The sequence below is a fragment of the Panthera leo genome, chromosome B2 (genome assembly GCF_018350215.1).
Source record: "Panthera leo isolate Ple1 chromosome B2, P.leo_Ple1_pat1.1, whole genome shotgun sequence".
Classification (NCBI taxonomy): Eukaryota; Metazoa; Chordata; class Mammalia; order Carnivora; family Felidae; genus Panthera; species Panthera leo.
The window spans coordinates 31,086,753-31,110,710 of record NC_056683.1 but is presented as its reverse complement, the minus strand read 5'-3'; the positions used below and the strand labels follow the sequence as shown (position 1 = coordinate 31,110,710).

Here is a 23,958-nt window from a genome sequence, read left to right as displayed (position 1 = left end):
CCCTAGGTAAGTTCCTTGTGGCTTTTCCACTGTCATCTGGTTTGCACACCTTGTAGTTTTTGTATTTGTCGTTTTGTCTCTTGAAGAAATTTTTAAATTAAAGTGCAAAAATAATTGACACTTGTAAATCCACACCCTAGGTTTCACAACTGATATTTTGTCATATTTCTCAAGTGACAGATAATCTAGAAATCCTTTTTGTCCCCATCCCTATACCCATTCCACTCTCTCCACTTCCCAAACTCTATAACGTACCATAATCTTAAATTTATTTTCATCTGTTTATATAATCTCTATGTATCACTGAACAATATATAGTATTGTATGTATTTCTTTAAAATTTTTACTAAAATGACATCATTTTGAAAGTATCATTACAGCTTGCTTTTTTCCTCCAAAATATTGTAATACTGAAAATATATAGAAATCCAAGGTATGCATTTTAAGTGCTAAATAAATATTCCAACTTACAAATACGTTTTTTTCTATTCTGTCTCCTACTGAGGCATTCTCAATGTTTGCAATTTCTGCTATCATAAATATTGCTTGCGAAATGTCCTTAAGTAATTTGGAAAACAGTTTATCCAGAGTAGACACGCTGTAATGGGATTAATGAATTGTCATGTATATAACATTTATGTAACTTAAGCACATTTTTACTATACTATCTGTTGTTTAATTGAATTCCATGGTAGTTACATAGCAGGCACACCAAAATGTGTAAAAGTTTCCCACTTCCCTGAATTAATAACCCCAATTCCATCATACTTCTACAATATTGCCACTTTGATAGGTATAAAATTTTTAATTTGCATTTTCCTGCTCATTCCTGAAACTGAGAATTTTCTTGTATGTATGTTACCCACTTAGGCTTCACCTTACACAAACTATTCATTCACTGATTTATCCATTAGGTTATTGATTGCAGAAATTCTTTATAATTTTGAAAACTAATCTTTTATATTTTGTTAAATATTTAGAAATGTTTCCTCAAATTCTCTTACTTTTAAAATTTTGTGGTGTCTCTTGACATTTAGAAGGTTCCATTCTCCCTCCTCTCCAACCACATACACAATTTGTTGTAATAATATTTGTCAATCTTTTGTTTTCTTTTATATTTTGTGCTTTTTTTGGTCTTTCTTTCCTAGATATCACAAAGATGTTATACTATGCTTTCTCTTAATAGTTACAAAGTTTCTCTTTCTACATATAGAACCTTAATCCAAATGGAGGTTTCTGCATTTGGGATTTTTTTGTTTGTTTATAAATATAAAGGTCTAATTTTTCTAAAGAAAAATTTTCTTCTGGAAACCAACTATTCCAACTGAATTTATTAACTCACACATTCTTTCTCCACTGATTTGTAACACCTCTTTTATCTCATGCTTAGTTTTTCCCTGATTTTCTCTTCTGTTTCAGTGAACTTTTGTCTTTTGCTTAATAGATCTTAAATTTCTTCCATTACTAAAGCTTCAAGACATGTATTATGAGGAACAGCACATTCTCTTTGTTGTTCTTTTCAGAAATGTTTTGGCTATTCTTGGACCTTTATTTTTAAACAAATTTTAGAATCCATTTCTCAGGGCGCCTGGGTGGCTCAGTCAGTTAAGCACTGACTTCGGCTTGTGAGTTCACACTCACAAGCCCTGAGTTGGGCTCTGTGCTGACACCTCAGAGTCTGGAGCCTGCTTCGGATCCTGTGTCTCCCTCTCTTTCTGCCCCTCCCCCACACTTGTTCTCTGTCTCAATCTCTCTCTCTCTCTCTCAAAAATAAAATAAACATTAAAAAATTCTATTAAAAAAAAGAATCCATTTCTGAAGTTCATATGAGTCACACTAGGACTTCATTGGAATTTCACTGAGTCTATACATTTATAAAATCAGTTCTTCCCATGCATTAATACGATGATGTATCTATTATTCAAATCTTCTTATATGACCTTCAATAATGTTCTATAATTTTCTCTAAAGGGTCTGGAGCATCTATTGTTATATTAATTCCTGTGCACATATTTGTTTTTGTTGTCAATGACATTTTTTTCTACTGGATTTTACAAATAATTATTGCCACTATATAAATAATTGTATGTTGTACTTTTGGAAGAGATTTTGGATCTAGCCAGCCTGCTGAGCTCTAGGAGTTTTAATAATTTAGAGTCTCTTGGATTTTGTATATAAAATCCTATCTCCAAAACTAACAATTTTGAGTTTTCTTTCCAGTTCTTAAAACTGTTTCCTTATTTTATTGTTTTGCCCAAAATATCCAACACAATGTTAATACCAGCAATGATCATAGGCATCCCTCTTGGTATCTGACTTTAGCAGGAATGCCTCTGGTTTCACCATTAAATGTGATGCTTGCTTCCATTTGGCAGCTCCCTTTTATTGGGTTAAGACAATTCCTTTCAATTTCTAGTTTGCTAACAAAAATCTTATTAATAAGTTTGAATGTATTTTAATTAATTTTTTTTTATTTAATGTCATAAAATTATTTCATTATTCTAAAAATTGTTCACTCTATCTATGGACATGTCCTATTTTTGTTCCTAGCATCACTGGGCTTGTGCCTTCTTTCTTTGATCATTCATGCCAAAGATAGTTGTTCCTACCTATTAATCTATTAAAAGCTCAATGGTGGGGGCCCTGGGGTGGCTCAGTCAGTCAAGCATGCAACTCTTGGTTTCAGCTCAGGGCACAATCTCACGGTTCATGGGTTTGAGCTGCACGTTGGACTCCACACTGACAGCACGGAGCCTGCTTGAGATTTTTTCTTCCTCTCTGCTCCTCTACCTCCTCAAAATAAATAAATAAATAAAAACTTAAAAAAGCAAAAATAAATTTTGGTTTTGTTAAACATCTACTAATTATTTTTCCCTATCTTATTAGTTTCTGTTTTTATTTTTAGTATTTCCTTCTTTCTACTTTTTCTTCCTTTTCCTAGTTTAATATGTGAAACTCTGCATAAATTTTAAGACTTTCTTATTTTCTTATAAGCATTTAGATCCATTCTGATGCTACTAAAAGCTGTGATATATAGCATTGTCTTTGACTTTCAGTTTAAACATTTCATAATTTCCATAATTTTAACAAATAAGTTACATAAAAAGTGTTTTAGTTTAATCCATTTTAGCTTTATTATTGATTTAAAATTGTATTGTATTATGATACAAAAGTGGGATGTGTATAATTTAGATTCTCTGAAGTGTGTTGAGACTTTTGAGTATCTGGAAGTAAACTTTCAAAGAATATTTTTTATTGGTTTGGGCTCAGGATTTTACCTCAGGATTTTACACAGATGTACTATCAGCCCAAACTTATTAATATTCAAATGTTCTCTATTGTTATTCTTTTTCATGATATACTAGTTTCAAAAAGATGTTTAAGACAACTACAACTGTCTCCTTTTGATGTCATTTTTCTTTTTAATACTTCCCATTTTTCCTTTACATATTTTGATTTTTGTTAGATGTATACAAGTTCATAATTGTTCTTTTTTATGAAATTTTGCTTTGTTCAATGATACCATGTCCATTCATAGACTCAGTAACACTTCTGGCTAAGTTCCACATTATCTGATACCAGTATTGCTCCAACATCTTTGTTGTAATATGTATCTGCCTGTTATTTATTTTTCTATCCTTTTATTTTCAACTTCACAGTTTGTTTTTGTCTCACTTGTATCTTTTTTAAATAGCATATTGCATGACTATGCATATTAACCATTATAAAATTTTTTCTCAAATAAATTTAGTCCATTTTACATTTATTGTAAATTGCTGATATATTTCATCTAAGTTATGCCAGTTTTATTGCATTTTCTATTTACCAGGTTTTGTTCTTTTATTTTTTAAATCTTCTTTCCTACTTTCTATTAGATTGCTAGATTTTGTTCCTTTTGCTTTATCTGTTTGGTAGCTTTTGTTTGCTTCATCCTTACATTTGTAACATGCATACTTCTTGATTTTTGCAAAAAAACACAAAAAAAAACAAAAAACAAAAAACTAATCAGTATCTTTTTCTTCCTCCAAGAGTAGACAATAGCCTCTTCAGACTGTCTTCCCTTTCAACATCTTCCATATAGTATGATTTAAAAAAAATTTTTTTAATGTTTATTTTTGAAAGAGAGACAGAGTGTGAAAGGGAAGGGGCAGAGAGAGAAGGAGACACAGAATCTGAAGCAGGCTCCAGGCTCTGCTGTCAGCAGAGAACCCAATGTGGGGCTTGAACCCACGGGCTGTAAGATCATGACCTGAGCCAAAGTCAGATGCTTAACTGACTGAGCCACACAGGTGCCCCTATAGTATGATTTTCAAAAACAAAATTTTATACAAAATTGACTCTTTTATAAATAGACTTTAAAAAAATGTCAGCATTTTCTCTGTTTATAATTGTTTGTCATAGCCTGTGCCTTCTTCTCCTTAATTCTTGCCCAAGTATAATCCTTTAGTCATTCTTAAGGTCCTATATGTGTGTGAAAATTTCTTTAAGCCCTTTATGAGTTAAAATACCTTTACTTCACCCTCAATCGTGAGAGTTTATCTAAGTATATAATTAACATTTCTTTTCTCTCAAGATTTTGAAGATTTGTTCCATTTCCTTCTGGCATTTCTTATTGTTGATAACAATCTGCTACTAGTTTGATGGTTCCTAAGTAAATATGGCTTTAAGATTTTCTCTTTATCCTTGTATTCTTCATTTTAATTATGATGTATCTGGGTTTGAGATTAACTTCGTTTATCTTGCTCACGACTCAAGATTTTCCATTCTGTGGACTCGTATCTTTCTTTAATTATAGAAAATTCTTGACATTAACTGCTATGAATATATCCCATTTTTATAACTACCTCTATACTTATCTAACAAACTATAGTCTCTCCTTTTTTTATTTTCTATTTAAATTTTAGTTAACATACTGTGCAATATTGGTTTCAGGAGCAGAATTCAGTAATTCATCACTTACATACAACACCCGGTGCTTCTCACAAGTGCCCTACAGTCTCTCCTAAGATTACTATCAAATATATGTAAAGATTCTCCTCTCATCTTTCTGGCCTGTTAACTTCTCTTTTGTCTATCTCATCTTTATTAATTTAGTCTGTGACCTTGTAACAGATGAATCTTAAAATCTCAGTGGTTCTATTCATAAAATTCTTTTATTATGTAAAATCAGGGATGCCTGATTGGTAGTTGGCTCTCCTCTCAGCAATGACTTAAGCAAGCAAGTTCATCTTTTTTTTTAAGTTTATTTATTTTGAGAGAGAGAGATTGAGAGAGAGAGAGAGAGAGAGAGAGAGAGAGAGAGAGGAAGAGAACCCATGCAGGGCAGACAGAGAGGGAGAGAGAGAAAATCCCAAACAGGCCTCACTGTCAGCACAGAGCCGGATGCAGGGCTCAAACTCAAGAACCATGAGATCATGACCTGAGCTGAAATCAAAAGTCAGACCCTTAAGTGACTAAGCCACTCAGGTGCCCCCAAGAAAGTTCATCTTATCCTATGTATTTCCACCATTTTCAACTAACGGCTTCTAGGTTTATCACATCTATCTATCTTAAGTGAGCACAGGAGAAGAAGAGTAGACAGCATGAGTGGGAGGGTTTTATGGGGAAGCCTGGATGTTATTGTACATATCACTTTGACAATTACATTGGCTACAACTCAAAAGTATAGCCCCACCTAACTGCAAGAGAATCTGGGGGAAATAGTTTAACCATGTTGTATTAGTTTGCTTTTGCTACTGAAACAAATTACCACAAACTTAATGGCCTAAAACAATGCAAATTTATTATCTTAGTTCTACATGTTAGAAATGTGACACATGTCTCACTGGGCTAGGGTGTCAGCAGGGCTGCATTGCTTCTGAAATTCTAGGAGCAAACCTGTTTCTTTGCTTTTTCAGTTTCTAGATATTCCTTGCTTCATGGTCCCCCATTCCCCATCTTCAGAACTAGCAAAAATTAACCAACCCACACCCACACAACACTCTAGCCTTCTTCCATTGTCATGTCTTTTTATCTGACACCTTTTAATCCTCTGCTTCCAATTTCAAAGAGTCTCATGATTCCATTGAGCCCACACAGATAATCCAGGATAATATATATCCCTATTTAAGGTCAACTGATTAGCAGCCTCAATTCCATCTGTAGCCTTAAATCCCTTTTGCCATGTAGCCTAACATATTCAGGTTCCATGGACAGGGATTAGGACAGGGACAACTCGGGGGGCGGTGGGGATCCTATCCACCACATATGTGCCTTGGAGAAAAAGGAAATTACTTTGGTGAACAGCAAAGCAATCTCTATCACACTATCTCCTTATTTCTTGATACTCGTTCCTGGATAATTTCCCTCATATTTACCATTCATTAATTCTTTCTTCAGTTAAGTCTCTTTTCTTTGTTTTCTCACCTAATGATTTTATAATTTAATGACTGTATTTTCTATATCTGCTATTTCCATTTTGCCCTTTATCAAATGTATTTGCTCCTGATTAATGCTTTCTTAAAGTTTTATGGACTCCATTCCTTCTTTCACATCTCCAAATATACTAAACACACTTGGTTAAAAATTCCTTTTGAATTCCCCTTTTTATATGTGTTACCCCAACTGTTGTGGCTATCAGTCATGTCATTAAGTCTCTTCAAATGTATTTTTTTTTTTTTTTCTAATTTTTTTTTTTCAACGTTTTTTATTTATTTTTGGGACAGAGAGAGACAGAGCATGAACGGGGGAGGGGCAGAGAGAGGGAGACACAGAATCGGAAACAGGCTCCAGGCTCCGAGCCATCAGCCCAGAGCCCGACGCGGGGCTCGAACTCACGGACCGCGAGATCGTGACCTGGCTGAAGTCGGATGCTTAACCAACTGCGCCACCCAGGCGCCCCTCTTCAAATGTATTTTAACTTTAGTCTGTGAGCTCATTAGTTACCACTTGTTTGAATTCCTCATAAACTTCCCATTGTGTAATAATCCTATTAATGCATAGATTTCATAGGTTAGTTTTTATGACTGTTTCTGCATTCATAGTTTCTTCCCTACATGAATGTAGGGAAACTACACGAATGGTTCAAATGTAAGCCTTATACCTGAACTTGGCTTACCCTGAGAGTTCTATGATTGCTAGAGACTCAATTTCCAGCCATAGCCTGGTGCAAACAGATCACTTCCTGACAAACCCTGACAAACAGATCTAGATTAATGGTGCCTTTTTCACAGATAGTGCTTATGTGAGCCTTAGATATACAAGATGGCTAGTTCCAGGTTCTTCCAAGGCATGAGGTCTGTGGCCTTAATTTTCACTCCTGATTATGTGTTGAAAACCCAACCTCTCAAAAAGATATATGGGTGATGAAACCTCTTACTCGCTATTGAAATTATGGGTTCCCTCTTGATATAGGACTTTTGGAGACTTCTCTTACTAGTTTGCAAGTTAAGCTTCATATTTTAAAACTTTAAAAAATACTGTGCCCAACTTTTCCAAGTGATTAGAGGAGAGGGTGAAATATCCATCTTGATAGCAAGCAATGCCATTTTCCCTGCCCTGACTCTTTATCTTCTAATATCTAAGGATGTCCTGATTTTGTTTTCTTGGTATTAAACATCCCACAGGAAACAAATGATTTTTGAAAAAAGTAGAGACCCCTTGTTGAAGCTATTAAGTAGCAATAGTTTGCTGCAAAAGATCTTTCAAACAAAGGGGAAAAAAGAGAAAAAACTGAGATAGAAGAGGAGGAGAAAGATAGGTAGAGAAGGAAAACAGAACAAAAACAGCAGGATCTGGAAAGAAGAAAAACAAAGAGGCAGAAAAGTTTCCATGGACTAAGAAACTAGCAATCTCCCTAAACATTGTTATTCTCTTACTAGGAGAACTTAAAAGATAGGTTGAGGAGGTCTTGCAATCCTACCCTACCATAAGAGTATTACTGAGGAAATACACAAAAGCCTAAAATTTATACCCCAAAACGAGTCCTTAAATGGATATCCATCTGCCCACAACACTGCATTGCACCTGATCATAGAAAACGGGATGTGACCCATGGCAGTCTTCTTTCCCACAACCTCTTCCTTATATAGTAGCTGTGGAATCTGAAGTTCTCCCTGAAACACAAAGATCTCATTCTTACTTTGTTTTCTTTTAGCACTGTCTCAATCAAGTATTGGTAAGTTCCTTTACTTTTCTCCAATCCAATTCAAGGTGCCCCCAGGTTTAAATGGCAACAATGAAGATATCTAATCCCCTACCTCCTTGAGCCACCACTGACACTCAGGGGTTGGTGCTCCCAGGGGTTCCCTATTCTGATACTCCCCAAATCAAAAACAGCAACAAAAAATGCCAAACAGCCAGGAGAACAAAGGGGTAAGTTCCTTTTCTGTTTCTCAATTCTATTCTCTTTGGTGTATCACAGACCTGGGGATCATGTCCTAACTGTGGTTAGCCTTGTCCCTCATCTTCTTTTCCTTCTCCATCATTGAGCATTTTACCTGAAATTAATGAGAGCTTTAGAAAATAAAAAGTCCATTGATTAAGAATGAAGAGAGAATTCAAATGGTTTTAGCTGCCTACAATGATTTCAGGAAAACAAAATATCTTCTTTCACTCAGAAGCAACAGGAAGGAAGGAGGTTGTTAAAAGGGCAGAGAATGGGAGAAAAGAGGAGAGTTGTAATTCAAAAAGCCATGTTTGTTGAGTCTATATTTACCGGTATTAGAGATGAGAAAAGTGAAGTTCAAGGACATTATCTAACCAAAAGGCACATAGCTCATAGAAAGTAAAATTGAAGTTCTAAACACTGACTTTTCGACTCTAAATCCCATGCTTGTCCAACTACCCCCAGGACATGATTGAAAATATTTAATTTTTCAGGGGCACTTGGATGACTCAGTTCAGTTGAGCATCCTACTCTTGATTTCGGCTCAGGTCATGATCCCAGGGTCGTGGGATCAAGTCCTGCTTCAGACTCCATGCTGAGCATAAAGCTTGCTTAAGATTCTCTCTCTCCCTCTGCACCCCCTCCCAGTTCATGCTCTCTCTTAAAGAAAATTAATTTTTCAATTTAAAGTTATCTTCCTGAAACTGATCCCATTCACAATTGCATCAAGAAGCATAAAATACCTAGGAATAAATCTAACCAAAGATGTAAAAGATCTGTATGCTGAAAACTATAGAAAGCTTATGCAGGTAATTGAAGAAGATATAAAGAAATGGAAAGACATTCCCTGCTCATGGATTGGAAGAATAAATATTGTCAAAATGTCAATACTACCCAAAGCTATCTACACATTCAATGCAATCCCAATCAAAATTGCACCAGCATTCTTCTCGAAACTAGAACAAGCAATCCTAAAATTCATATGGAACCACAAAAGGCCCCGAATAGCCAAAGTAATTTTGAAGAAGAAGACCAAAGCAGGAGGCATCACAATCCCAGACTTTAGCCTCTACTACAAAGCTGTCATCATCAAGACAGCATGGTATTGGCACAAAAACAGACACATAGACCAATGGAATAGAATAGAAACCCCAGAACTAGACCCACAAACGTATCGCCAACTAATCTTTGACAAAGCAGGAAAGAACATACAATGGAAAAAAGACAGTCTCTTTAACAAATGGTGCTGGGAGAACTGGACAGCAACATGCAGAAGGTTGAAACTAGACCACTTTCTCACACCATTCACAAAAATAAACTCAAAATGGATAAAGGACCTGAATGTGAGACAGGAAACCATCAAAACCTTAGAGGAGAAAGCAGGAAAAGACCTCTCTGACCTCAGCCGTAGCAATCTCTTACTCAGCACATCCCCAAAGGCAAGGGAATTAAAAGCAAAAGTGAATTACTGGGACCTTATGAAGATAAAAAGCTTCTGCACAGCAAAGGAAACAACCAACAAAACTAAAAGGCAACCAACGGAATGGGAAAAGATATTTGCAAATGACACATCGGACAAAGGGCTAGTATCCAAAATCTATAAAGAGCTCACCAAACTCCACACCCGAAAAACAAATAACCCAGTGAAGAAATGGGCAGAAAACATGAATAGACACTTCTCTAAAGAAGACATCCGGATGGCCAACAGGAACATGAAAAGATGTTCAACGTCACTCCTTATCAGGGAAATACAAATCAAAACCACACTCAGATATCACCTCACGCCAGTCAGAGTGGCCAAAATGAACAAATCAGGAGACTATAGATGCTGGAGAGGATGTGGAGAAACGGGAACCCTCTTGCACTGTTGGTGGGAATGCAAATTGGTGCAGCCGCTCTGGAAAGCAGTGTGGAGGTTCCTCAGAAAATTAAAAATAGACCTACCCTATGACCCAGCAATAGCACTGCTAGGAATTTATCCAAGGGATACAGGAGTACTGATGCATAGGGGCACTTGTACCCCAATGTTTATAACAGCACTCTCAACAATAGCCAAATTATGGAAAGAGCCTAAATGTCCATCAACTGATGAATGGATAAAGAAATTGTGGTTTATATACACAATGGAATACTACGTGGCAATGAGAAAAAATGAAATATGGCCTTTTGTAGCAACGTGGATGGAACTGGAGAGTGTGATGCTAAGTGAAATAAGCCATACAGAGAAAGACAGATACCATATGGTTTCACTCTTATGTGGATCCTGAGAAACGTAACAGAAACCCATGGGGGAAGGGAAGGAAAAAAAAAGAGGTTAGAGTGGGAGAGAGCCAAAGCATAAGAGACTGTTAAAAACTGAGAACGAACTGAGGGTTGATGGGGGGTGGGAGGGAGGGGAGGGTGGGTGATGGGTATTGAGGAGGGCACCTTTTGGGATGAGCACTGGGTGTTGTATGGAAACCAATTTGACAGTAAATTTCATATATTAAAAAAATAAAAAATAAAAAATAAATAAAAAAATAAAAAATAAATAAATATAAAAAAAAAAAAGTTATCTTCCTGAAATAAAAAGTCTCAAGAAATTTAGGATATTATGCATATATGAAAAAATTTTCCTTCAATTTTTAAAACATAATTCAAAATGCAAAAAATGTGAATTAATCTGAATCTCAAAATTATTTTGCTACTGGGTGTTGTATGGAAACCAATTTGACAGTAAATTTCATATATTAAAAAATAAAAAAAAATAATAATAATAAAAAAAAAATAAAAAATAAAAAAATAATAAAAAAAAATAAAAAAACTGAGAACAAACTGAGGGTTGATGGGGGGTGGGAGGGAGGGCAGGGGGGGAGGGAGGGCAGGGGGGGTGATGGGTATTGAGGAGGGCACCTTTTGGGATGAGCACTGGGTGTTGTATGGAAACCAATTTGACAGTAAATTTCATATATTAAAAAATAAAAAAAAATAAATAAATAAAAAATAATAAAAAAAAATAAAAAAAATAAAAAAAATAAAATAAATAAAATAAAAAAATTATTTTGCTAGTCTACTACTGTGGCATAACTGCATCCCATGAATGAGGCTGTTTTATGACATATATATGTAATATATATAAATATATACATATTACATATATATGTCATATATATATATACACATATATATATAGTATGGGATCAAAAAATAGACATTGTTCAGCGGGCTGCAAGAGACTCAATATTTTATTTTATTTTTTATTACTTTTTAAAAGTTTATTTATTTTGAGAGACAGAGACAGAGCACTAGTGGGGGAGGGGAAGAAAGAGCAGGAGACACAGAATCCGAAGCAGGCTCCAAGCAGTGTGATGGGATTTTAGACAGTAAGGAAGAAAATCAAATCAGGAGTTATACTAATGATTATGATAATATGCTTCTTAAGATGAGAATTATCCTCTGATGGTAAATAAGGTAAATAAATATGTGATACATATTGGGTTTAATCTCAAAGGAAGGGAGTAATTAGTTATTATAAATAGTATTTAGCTGAAAGATGCATGGGGCCATTCATCCCTGAAGTTCAATATGCTGTGTGGTTCTACAGGATGAATGAGGCCCTCCTGAGATGTACCTATACAAGCATACATAGATAAGGACTGCAATTCAAAACAATAATATAAAAATATGTACAGAGTTTATGTGCCAAGCTGTATCCTAAGCATAACAATCCTATGAAGTAGATATTATTATACATCTTGTATTTAAAATGAATAATCTTAGGCACAAAAACGTCAAGTAACTTGTGCAAGGTCACACCGCTATAAGGTAGAGCAACTAGGATTCAAATCCAAGTATTTTAGCATCTGATCTCCCACTGTACTTCATGAAAACTAATCAGAACCCCCTTTCTGTTAAATCAATTAATCCAGACTCCTGTGGATTTTTGTTATTATTCTTCAGTGTCGACTCCAGAAATGGTATTTAAGTCTCTTTCTATTTCTCAGTTCAGGAAGGAGAAATGTGAGTAAGCAGGAGGTCAAAAGAAAGGAGTATATAAGGCAGCTAATGAAGGTTTAACCAAGACCTAGGTCTTCTGAGTTCCCTTAAGAGTTTCAATCTTCACACAGGCTGAAAAGAAAGAGTAAATGGCCTCCCTGCTCATCACCAGTCCTACAAGTCTTTCTGGGCCTCCATCACAGCACCAAAACACAGTACCCTTACACTATCCATGACTAAATCACACCGCAGGTGGCATAGAGGATTTGGTAATTCCTGGAGATGCCAGTGTGAGAGCTTCTCTCTGAAGCTTCTCTTCAAAGGGTATTAATTCTGACGACTTTAAGCAGGAGACCTCAGGAATTTATCTGTGTGTCCATTTAGCAGTTTACTAGGGAACCGAGCACGTCCTGATTGCTTCTCTGTCATGAAACCTTGGTATCTGGAGGCTTTTTCCCTGTCTTCTCTCTCCTAGGCAGGCCCTAAATTTAGAATGTGAGCCCCATGGAGCACCTGAGTGGCTCAGTCAGTTAAGCCTCTGACTTTGACTCCAGTCATGATCTCACGGTTTGTGAGTTCCATCCCCGTGTCAGGCTCTGTGCTGACAGCTAGGAGCTTGGAGCCTGCTTCGGATTCTGTCTCCCTCTCTCTCTACTCCTCCCCCACTTGTGCTCTGTCTCTCAAAAATATATAAATGTAAAAAAAAAATTTAGAATGTCAGCCCTTTTGCTTCCCCATTATCCTAGATTTTATCAGCTGAGGCTGAAAGACCCAGGAATAACAAGACTACAAGTGTGTAGATTTAGACTAATTGAATCATTAAAAGTTGAGCTGAACAGAGCATTGTTAAACCCTGTTGTTTTAGAGATTGGTTAAATAAGGTCCCCAAAAGATGATGGAAATAATCAAAGATCATACTTTAAATTAGAGAAATTTAACCTCCAACGTAAGACAAATAAGGCAAATGCTTCCTTCTTTCATTCTTTTTTTCATCCTTCCTTCAATGAATATAGTGGGGTTCATTCAATAGTAGTCTATATTTCTGTACTGTCATAATTTTTATTAAAAGTTACACAAATCTTCCCTATCATTTAGATCATTTTATAAGAGGAACACTCTAGAGATTAATAAAAAGAACAGAAAAAAATTGGGAGAGTCAATATGTAGGAAAGAAGTTAATTTACTTCATAAAGGAATATTCCAAAAGGAACAGAAAGAGAAAACTGTGTGAGGTACAGAGGAAAGTGCACTGAACCAAAGTCAGAAAAATTGGAGACTAAAACTGCATATAATTTTTATTTAAAAAAAATTTTCTGATGTTTATTTTTGAAAGAGAGACACACAGAGTGTGGGGGGGGGGGGCAGGGGGGCGGGCAGAGAGAGAGGGAGACACAGAATCTAAAGCAGGCTCCAGGCTCTGAGCTGTCAGCCCAGAGCCTGACACGGGGCTCAATCCCACGAACCATGAGATCATGACCTGAGCCAAAGTCGGACACTTAACTGAATGAGCCACCCAGGCACCCCATAAATGACTGCATATAATTTTTAGCACACTCGGCCACAGACCTTCTCTTCTCTCAGCCTCAGTTTTCTTTTTTTATAAAATTAGAAATTTTTTTTTTTAGAGTGAGAGAGCACATGCAAGTCAGGGCAGGAGAGGGCAGGAAGGGTGTGGGGGGAGAGAGAGAGAGAGAGAGAGAGAGAGAGAGAGAGAATCACAAGTAGGCTCCATGCTCAGCACAGAGCCTGATGCGATCTCCAGGCTGGATCTCATGACCCTGAGATCATGACCTGAGCTGAAATCATGTGTCAGATGCTTAACTGGCTGAGCCACCCAGAAGCCCCAAATTGGAACCTTTCTAACATTGCCTTTCTTTGGTTCTTGAAGCTATTACATTATGGAGAGGAGATTTTCCAAACTGAGAAAAGAAAGAATGAGGGAGAAATGGAAAATAGGGGAAAGAAAAGATGCTGAATGAAATCAGAATATTGAAAATATAGTAAACCTGGATTCTCTCCTGACCACTTTTACTCCTGGAATAGTGTCCAAGGGGGAAGAAGGTTCAAGACCTGCAAGCGTGGTAATAATCCATGTGCCTGTGGGGGAATGAAGGGTCTAAGGTGTCCTGAGGGTACAATTTCCAGAAAGACTCCTGGGAAATGGGTGGATTATTTAAACCATTAACTCTACTGATCTGAATATTTATTGTTCTTTAGCTTTGGTGCAAGGATCCATGAGTAAGTTTTTCTTTTCCTTTCAAAATCTGGTATTGTAGGGCTCCCACAGTAGGCAGAGGATGTCTCCCTGTCTTATTTGTTCCCTGCTATGTCAGAGTGGCAGGGCTTGAAGCTCATCATTCTCTGCCTTCTCCTTCATTAGGTATCTTACCTACGTCAGGCGTACCTGTCTCCCCTTCTTGTCTTGAAGTAAATTCCTCCACTTATGTCCAGTTATAGGACCTCATCTACCAGCCCAACCTTCTCTTCAGCAGTCACAGCTTCTCCCTTCTATATCTTTGTATTTTCCTCTTCCAGTAACTCCCTCTCCTTAAAGTATAGAGCAGGTTTGGTTTTCTTCCACCCCAAACAGATCCTCCCTTGATTCTGTGTCCCTCTCTAACTACAAGCCCCCCAGGCCCACAAAGAAGGAAATTATACTGTTTACTTTGGCTGTGGGCTTGGGAATAAGTTACTGTTTCACCTCTACTATTGAAAAAAATGCATTATTTCTCCATGAATTGACAGTGGTACAATAAGACTTTTAAAAAACCACTTTAAAAATAAGCCTGCTTACTTATTAATGTATTATAAATAAACAGAGAGACCGTTACATAACTCAGGTTCTGGAGCCAGGTCGCCTGGAATTGCATTCCAGCTCCCTATTTACTGGTTCTTCGAACACAGGAAGTTATTTAATCTTTCATTAAGCTTTTAAATTCAACAACCAATTGAAAAACTAACAGAACAGAACACAGACGTGAGTAAAAATAGAAGACATGAATACAGAAGGAAGAAAACTCAAGATAATGCTTAAATCAGTCTCCTGGAACTGATTTCCACTTATTGCCAAACTGAGATGAACACATTTTCTAAACAAATGAAGAGTGAGAGAGGAATGAGGTACAGAAAAGTAAGGCAATCAGAGAAGATCACACACACACACACACACACACACACACACACACACACACACAAATTCAGAAGTGAGAAACAATCCTGGTTGGACAGATTTTTTTCTTCTAAGTTTATGTGCTTCTGATAAAATTTTTCATATTGAATATTTACTTTTGGTCATACTTACAGCAAGTAAAACTGTTTCTTGTTCAAAGATAATAATTTCATGATTTTCTCCAAAAAGTATCACAACTTCCAGGTGCTTCACAACCTCAATAGGTTTGTCAATCACAGGTTTGAATTAAATGTGACCCGACCAATACCTGTGATTAAATTAATGGAAAAAAAGGGATTCATTTGGTCTATCTCAGCTCAGCCACAGCCTGTGGTGACACTGATCTCACACCACACTGTTGTGGAAGAATGTAGGGTGCGCACTTAAATCCCTTCCTTTTTCAAAGTAAAGCTCCCAAACTGGCAATCCATTGGTCCAATGCCACCTGTATATTGGCTGACCAATAAAGCATTATTTTAAATCTTGCATTTGAATGCTTCTAGATAGGGTATGCACTTTTCAAATGACCAACTTCTTTACTACCCTGTATAGCTGACAGATTCACAATTCAGGAGACTTGCTGAGGCAACAGAGCATACGACCCCCCACAAAGACAACCAGTATTTCCATTTAGTATGGAAATTTTGGTACTCTCTACAAGAACTAATTCTGATATTTTCATTCAGAAGATTATCCACAGAAGTGAGGTCCTTAATCTAAAATTATATAATACTTAGTATTTTGTCAGGATACTCAAATCTTATAATTAAGTTTTTTTTATCTGCTTCTTCACTCTGAAAGTAAGTGAAACCTTTCACTGTTGTGCCTGTTTTCAACCAGGCAAGGCCACAAATTTTCAGTTCAAAACTTCTTGAAAATATATGATATACATTCCACCTCTGCTTATGCCTTTGCCTGTGGCAGGTATCAGTAGGTAAGCGTACTTCTCTTTCCTGCTCAGCCTACATACAATCTAAAATTCTCACCTCCAGAGTGTTGCTACGAATTGATCAGACTTAGTACATTAACTCAAATATATTTGCCATTTCTGATATGGATTAATATCCTTAAATATTAAATATATGGGAGCTGTCTTTTATAAATTATCTCTGTTTAGTAGTGGGAATGGCTGTATGCTACCTTAGTCTACAATACATAGAAAAGGTTGTATCTCTTCCCAAGTGCTGAGATCTTATCATTTCTGTGAAAAGCTATTAGTTTCTTCCAAACATAATAACAAACAAAATTGAGTCATAAATATACAAGAACTATATTTAATTATTTCAAGAGAAATAAATTACATTTTTCAACTCACTAAAAGCTTTCTAAGTGTAATTTTTTTAAAATAATACTTTAGCATTTAAAGAATGCTCAACAAAGAGAAATAAAAGTACATAAAGAAAAGATCTGAATAGGTAAAAGAAGAAAGTGTGGGAAGGAAAGCAATAGGAAGGTAGAATTTCAGTGAAAATCTCCAGAACAGGAAAATGGAAGACCAAAATAGGTTCTAAAAGTCCAAATCATAGTTTCACACATACAGAAAACCTTTGAAATTCCACGGGAAAATTAGCTCATCTCATAAACAAACTTGTTTCAGTAAAGAGGCTTTCAACATCTTCAAATAAGATTGGTTACTCTCAAGGCAGAAGCAATGGTTCTCAACTGATGTCAAATCTCACTGCAATGTCAGCTTGCGTAACTACGGTACTGAGGTAACTAAGGAATACCAAAGTATATTTTTTTAAGAGTTGAATCACACAGATTAACAAATAAACAAAGAACACAGAGAAATACTCATGAAAATGCCCTGTCACCAGCATTCAAAACTTTCCAAATGACGGTAAGGAAAAGAGGGAAAAATAGAGAAAGTAGAAAGTAAACTAAAGCTTAATGCCTTAAACACAGTGAAACTTTCTACTTTGCAGAAGTTTCATTCCTTTGTAGTCCCTGAATATTTCTTTCATAACAATTTTGATAGAACTTTTCAGCTTTCCATCCATTATTACTCTTGATTTTTCACTGCAGCCATTTGATGTAAGAAAGGAGATATAATTTTCATTTTAAAGATTAGAAAAGTAATGTTCCAAAGGTTTAGTGACTTACCTAGTCATAGAGCTACAGAATAGTAAAGCTGATGAGACTCTAGTCTTGGCTCTTTAACCTCAAGACTATTTGTACCTCACATGTGGGGAGGAGGGAATAGGACTGCCTACATTTCATGCTCTCTGAAAGTCTAAATCTAGATAAGATTATATTTGTCTTTTTTTTTTTTTTTGCTTAAACAACAAACATTTATGTCTCATAGTTCTTCGCAATTTTCATTACAGGTAATACAAAAGCCTTCAAAGCAACTTCAGAACCTTTATGTAAGTTTCTCCTATTTCTCAACTCAGTTCTTTTTGATCTTCTACAAAGTGCCTACCATTGGGGGAGTTGGGTGGGGGCTAAGGAGGCACAAAAAAAAGGAAGAGGAAAGGAGAACAACCTACTATTTAACTGTTCTCCTTTGCCTTTACCAGTATGAGGAACTTGAGGCTGATTTCAGGACCCCCCTAAGTAACTGATGATTTTCTTATTTAGCAAAGTGGAAACTCTGCTAATAAAATTAATTAATAAGTGAAAGGAAAAATCCTGTGATTAGATGAAGGTGTTTGTCAAAAACAAATAGTTCTAGAAATATCTGACAACAGAAAGATAGCAAAAATTGAAAACAAGAAAAATAACTGCAGGAAATATGATGTTATGGGTCTCCTGGGTGGGGGGGTGGGGGGTGGAGGGGGGTGGGGAGGGAAAATACTGACTGACCTTCTTACAGCTTTTCATGTAAATGTAATATGTAGTAAATGCTTGACCTGAATCTCCCTGAAATGTACATCCTTCATGCATGCACTCTCCAGACTTACCTTTTTGTGTTTGTGTTTTAGCAGGCAGTGCAGCACCCATAAGTAAGTTTCTTTGCTGTGCTTTAATTCCCATGTGCTTTGCTTTACTACACTGTTAGAATATGTAATATGTAAGACACTCCTATTCATGGATGTTTTTATTTCCTACTGCAAAAATTGCCAATTCTTTTGTCCTTCTTTATTTCCTATTCTTTTTTTAAAGTTTATTTATTTTGAGAGAGATAGAGAAGGAGAGACAGAATCCCAAGCAGGCTCTGCACTGTCAGCACAGAGCCCAATGAGGGGCTCAAACTCACAAAACATGAGATCATGACCTGAGCCTAAGTCAAACACTTAACTGACTGAGCCACTTAGGCGCCCCAATGCTTCCTATTCTTATTCTAATAAGCTGGGAGCTTCCGTGAGGAAGTATTATCACTTTTAGTTTTCTCAAAATCTTGAGATTCAATAGCAAAGAGAAAAGTGTTAACAACAAAAGTGTTAGAAAGGTAGGAAGGTCCCTTGCTAAAAATCCCAGTCACACCAAGAGGAAGGGAGCAGTGAGTCCCAGCTCACTGAGTGAGGGTCCCTAGGCTGCTGTGGATGGTGGTGTGGAATGTATATGCCCTGCTATTAGGCCCTGATGTTAACAAAGAATCAGTCTGGAAGAAGTGTCCAGATTGCATCTGAAAGGACATTACATCAAACATCTCTGGCAGAAGCACTGGTAGAGGACAAAGAATGAGGGATGGGTGAGAAGCAGCTGATTTAGAAAAGAAAAAAAATGATAAATGGACACAGTGATATATAAATGCTCTGACCTTTTACCCATCTGTTAATGGCCTTGCCGCTTAAAGTGGGTCCAAGGATCTGTATCAGCATCACCTTGAAGTTTGTTAGAAATGCAGAATCTCCACCTAATGCCTACCAAATCAGAATCTGCATTTTAACAAGATCTCCAGATGGTTTAGAACCATTACTTGGCAGAGTTTCAATCCTCTGTATGTAGAAAACAAATGTAAAGTTGAGTGTTCTTGATCTAAGTTTAACCAGCTCCTCCATTCCTTCAGATTCTCCACAAGAAGAGTAGCCCTAATGCCAGTGACAAGAAAAATGAAACTCACCAAGGTTTCGTTCATTTCTTAACATATTTCTGTCCATCGCCTCTAAGGACATTCAGACCTTGAGCTCCTGGGTCAGAGCCAACACTAAAGGAAGAGGAAGAATGATTTGAGGGTTAGAGCTCAAGGCAAATCACACTCTGTGTCTACACCTCCTGGAGCATTTATACACATGAAACATGATTTAAAAAATCAAAAGTCAATCAAGAGTAAACACTGAGCAAGTGTCACTAAAGCACATGTAGCCCAAGAGATACAGAGAGGTGTCTGTGCAAATGTGTTTGTAAAAGAGAAGGCTGTTATTGCTAAGCATGTGGGTCTAGTTAGTGCCTCAATCCCTTTACCCACTAACTTCACCTACAAAAGTCTTGAACCTACCCAAGAGTTTCTATTCCCTCTTATGCTAAGATATTGCAGGCCAAGTTACTCTGATGACTAAGGCAGTCAAAGGTCACCCACAGGAGACTGAAATTCCCACTGTCTCCTTCAGAAGATGAGGCTATAGATTCTGGCTACCCGAGTTCAAATTAGACCAGTTGAAAGAAAGGCAATTATCTATGGAATCTACTGAGTTACAAACAGTGACCCATCAAGACAGGAACCTTGACCACTGCATCCCTCCAGCTCCACCCATCAGATCCCAGTAGTTATGAGGGTCCTCCAAGGTGGGGAATGAAGAATAAAGCTTATTTGCTCCTCTGGTGAAATAGAAATATTGTTCCTTGTGTCTGTTTTTTATAATGTTTTCCCCAAAATAATTTCAACTCAAACTAAATTTTCTATGCCAAAGAACCATACTAATTAGTCTGTCTTGCTTTTCCCATATTTTAGCTGGAGCCATTGGACCCATAAGTGAGTTCCTTTTCTGTTTCCTAATTCTGACACTCTTTGGTCTTCTGTGAGGTATGGGACCTCTCCTCACCCAAGCTCTTTCCATTTCTAGGCCTTCCCACCCATGCTTCTTGAGTACATCTGAATTACTGACACCCCTAATGCCCAAACCTTCAGGGGGTGAAAAAAAACCCAGCCTGAACTGACACTAAGTTTAAGACAAAGGAAAACTAAATCATTCATATTTAAAATAACGCCCCAGAAAAAACATTCTCTCAACTATGATAAAAATGATTAAAACAATTATTGTGGACTTTTGCTAAACTGAAGGTAATGCTACAAGAAGAGCAAGTGGTTCTAGAAGGTGAAAGAATAAGCACCATAAAGACCAAAGAGGAGGGTGATGAAAAATGGCCAAAAGACATCCTAACTACCCCTGGAGTGTCAATCCTTTGAGACAGCTGAGTGTTGGGCAGGGCAAAGAAGGAAAGAGAGGAGAGATGAAAGTGAAGGAGACTAACAACCTTCAGCCCAGGTTCTATACGTTTCCCTCTGCCATTTAAGATGAACACTGAATGACTTGATCTGGTGGGAGGGGTATGGGGCTCCTTTGCTAAAATTACCTACCTATCTGCAGTAGTAATTCTCCCTCTGAGTTGCTTCACTGGGTTCTTTAAAAAAGAATATTGGTGGCATGAGCATTCTAATAATGTCAAACCACACTGATTTTCCTCTTCTTTGTATTTTAGTGCAATTCACAGCACCAATTCGTAAGTATCGAATTTGTTTCTCCACTCTGGTTCCTTTCACTTCTTACCTTCAAAGTCTTAAGTATTGACCTACCCTGTTTTCTTGATACCATGTTTCTCAACTTCCCTAGCATTCCTATTACACAGATTTCAAAGAAGCTATGCATGAAATAGACAGACTGCAAAGCCCACCGGCTAACATAAGAAAAGAAAAAAGGACCCTCTTAATAGCAGCCATAATGCCCTGGCAGTAGGGAAGGTTCACTTTTCAATTAACAGTAAGCCCCTAATGAAATGAGAAAGAGAGAGAGAGAGAGAGAGAGAGAGAGAGAGAGAGAGAGAGAGAGGAAATTTTTTAAAGGAGACATTATAAATTAGTATGAATGAGTCTATCCCAATCCTCTAAAGGTTTCAAACATCACTGAAAACAAGGCTGGTGGAGGGGGTGGTCTATTCCTATAAGTCCCTTATATTGTACAACAGGGAACCTATTCAAAGATTGCCAGGCAAACAACCCCATGATGTTCCTAGGGTTTCTACTTATGACACTCCCTCTAGAGTAAGTTTTGGGGAATGGCTATTTCCTTCACAGTGATGAAGCATACTGATTTTCTCCCTCTCTGTTTCTCAGCTGGCGGTACAGGACCTATCAGTAAGTTTACTGTCTGATTCTTCACTGTAAATAATTTTAATTTCCTGCAGTATCTTAGGGACCTTTCCTTGAATCCCATGTTGGGATTTCAGGGGTTTGTGGGTCCACATTTTCTTGGCCTTTTTTGTTTTCTTCTACCTAGCATTTCCATTAAGTCATTAATAATCATGTGAATGTACATTCCACCACTAAACACAAACTGTAAAGTGGAGGATGAACCCTTAAAGGTTTCCAGTGGCTTATCAACATCAGCAAGGGATTTTTAAAAACAGAGTGAAATGAAAAGAAGTGAAATAATAGGAGAGAGGAAGAAAATTAAGTTTAAACAGAGAAGGATTTTTCCAACCATCTACAGGGGTTTAAATAGGCCAAAGTAGGGTCCCCTACTTAGTACCTTTGCTACTTACCCTCTCAGTGGATGCATTAGGTAAAGAGGCCCTTATATATATTAGATTGTCTTAGCATCTTAGCAAAAAAACAAACAACAACAAAAAAAAAACACACCTCAACTTCCCTACTACCCCACTGCAGCTGAGCCCAAATTTAGTGGTACAGATTCTTACCAGGAAAAGCATATAAATGAGAACTATGGCCTCCAGAGCCCAAGAGCACCTACTAATTTATTCTCTCTTTTCTTTTATTTATTTATTTTTTAGAGCTGTCTCAAAAAACCATTGGTAAGTCACCTAAACCTCAATTACAATGCTTTTTGGTCCTTTACAATGTTTAGAATGTCAGTCAATTTCTATTTCAATGACTCGTGCTCACAAACCCCAGGATCAAGTGTTTCCACTGTCTCATTATCCCACTCAGAATTCCCAGAGGTTAGATTCAACCAGGTTCTTCAATAAAAAGATATTAACTATGAAGCTGAAATACAATATCAAAAAATAACCCCCTAGGAATGGTCTTTTCTAAGTTATATAATCTAGCTTTACTACCAACCTGTAATAAAGATTTAGAACACAGTACCTAAACTTCTTGCTTTTCCTGCAAATAATTTGTTACTAGATTATGTTCAAAATAACGCAAATCTTAAATTCTTTTTATTTCTAATTGCTCTGAAAAGTTCTCTCCAGGACACATGGGTTTATTGTCACCAATTTTTAGCAACTTACCCTATTGCATTTTTCCATAGAAACATTATAAGTAACAGGTTCCAAGATATAGTCGTTCATAATTACATATTTTTAAACTAAGAGCAAATAGTTGTATCTTCACACACTGGATTACAGTATTCCTAATAAAAATTAGGAATTTTTGAAATTAGAAAAGTAAAGAAATATGACTTGAGGTTCCCCACATTCACCTGACAGAATGAATATAAGTCCTGTATAGGTACCTGGTCATTCTTTGCATGATTCCTTCAGGAATTTGTGAGTCATCCTTGCATAGGGGCCATGCTAATCTTCTCTGTATCACTCCAATTTTTGTATATGTGCTGCTGAAGTGAGCACTCTGTGATTCCTGTAACGGCTTACAGTTTTTCTACCCCTCACATGCATTATTTTGTTGGGCCTACCAACATTTCAATGGTGGTAGGTAAAGCAGATATTATACCCATCTTTAGAGATGGAAAAATTGTTTCCCATAAAAATTTGTTTACTCCCAAATAAGGGGAGGAGGACAATTAATAATGAAGTTAGGACTGAAGTTGTGCTGACTCTTAGTTGAGTTGTTTCCACTACTATTTTGAGTGCTCTAATAGGTTATTAGCAAGAGAAACCATGAACTTCTAATATTAGAAACCAGGGACACAAAGACTTATGGGGAGAGGAAGTGAGAGAAAATGCAACAAAAGTAACACACAGACAATGAAGATGTTAAAAAGACAAAAATCAAAAGAAATTTAAAAGAACAAAAGTAGGAACAATACTGGAAGAAGAAAGATTAAGTGAGCTGGAGGCAGGAGAAGAGTAAATATAAATAAAACTGAAAAAGAGAAGAAAAGGAAAGCTACAAGGACTCACAAACTAAAAAAAAAAAGTAAGAAAATATAGGAAAACTGAAGAAACAAATAAAATTTGAAATGATTTTCTCTCCAAAGATTTTAGTGGCTTATACCAAAGGCAGGTGTCCTAGGAGTTTTATTCCAGGATCAAGGGCAATTTTTTTATAGATACCAGTCAAAGCCAACAAATTATTTTTGCAAAATAACCTAAATTTCTAGCTTGTCTACAACTCATAGCCCAGGATATCCATAACTGGTAAGAC

The 23,958-nt window shown here is 36.7% G+C and overlaps 1 protein-coding gene, 1 long non-coding RNA gene and 1 other non-coding gene across 31 annotated transcripts in view; 1 reads left to right on the top strand and 2 right to left on the bottom strand.

The window, feature by feature from the left end:
* TSBP1 (testis expressed basic protein 1) overlaps positions 1-23,958 on the top strand; it is a 219,772-nt gene that overhangs the window by 9,308 nt on the left and 186,506 nt on the right. For 17 of the 29 annotated variants that reach the window (XM_042938383.1, XM_042938378.1, XM_042938375.1 and 14 more), the window contains 8 exons: positions 8,135-8,155; positions 14,558-14,578; positions 17,837-17,875; positions 18,434-18,454; positions 20,344-20,364; positions 21,093-21,113; positions 21,724-21,744; positions 22,401-22,421. In XM_042938383.1, the coding sequence (XP_042794317.1) occupies positions 8,135-8,155; positions 14,558-14,578; positions 17,837-17,875; positions 18,434-18,454; positions 20,344-20,364; positions 21,093-21,113; positions 21,724-21,744; positions 22,401-22,421 (186 nt within the window). The remainder of the gene's footprint in view (positions 1-8,134; positions 8,156-14,557; positions 14,579-17,836; positions 17,876-18,433; positions 18,455-20,343; positions 20,365-21,092; positions 21,114-21,723; positions 21,745-22,400; positions 22,422-23,958) is intronic. The other 12 variants (XM_042938392.1, XM_042938390.1, XM_042938386.1 and 9 more) reach the window with 5 other exon arrangements.
* The window catches only part of LOC122219743, a 94,485-nt gene continuing 86,174 nt past the window's right edge, over positions 15,648-23,958 (bottom strand). Inside the window, exons 4-5 of the long non-coding RNA XR_006202535.1 lie at positions 19,516-19,599; positions 15,648-15,777 (exon numbers count right to left, since the gene is read on the bottom strand). This is a non-coding gene — a long non-coding RNA (uncharacterized LOC122219743). The remainder of the gene's footprint in view (positions 15,778-19,515; positions 19,600-23,958) is intronic.
* LOC122220817 lies at positions 23,093-23,201 on the bottom strand. The gene has a single exon (XR_006202997.1). It is a non-coding gene; the product is annotated as a U6 spliceosomal RNA (small nuclear RNA).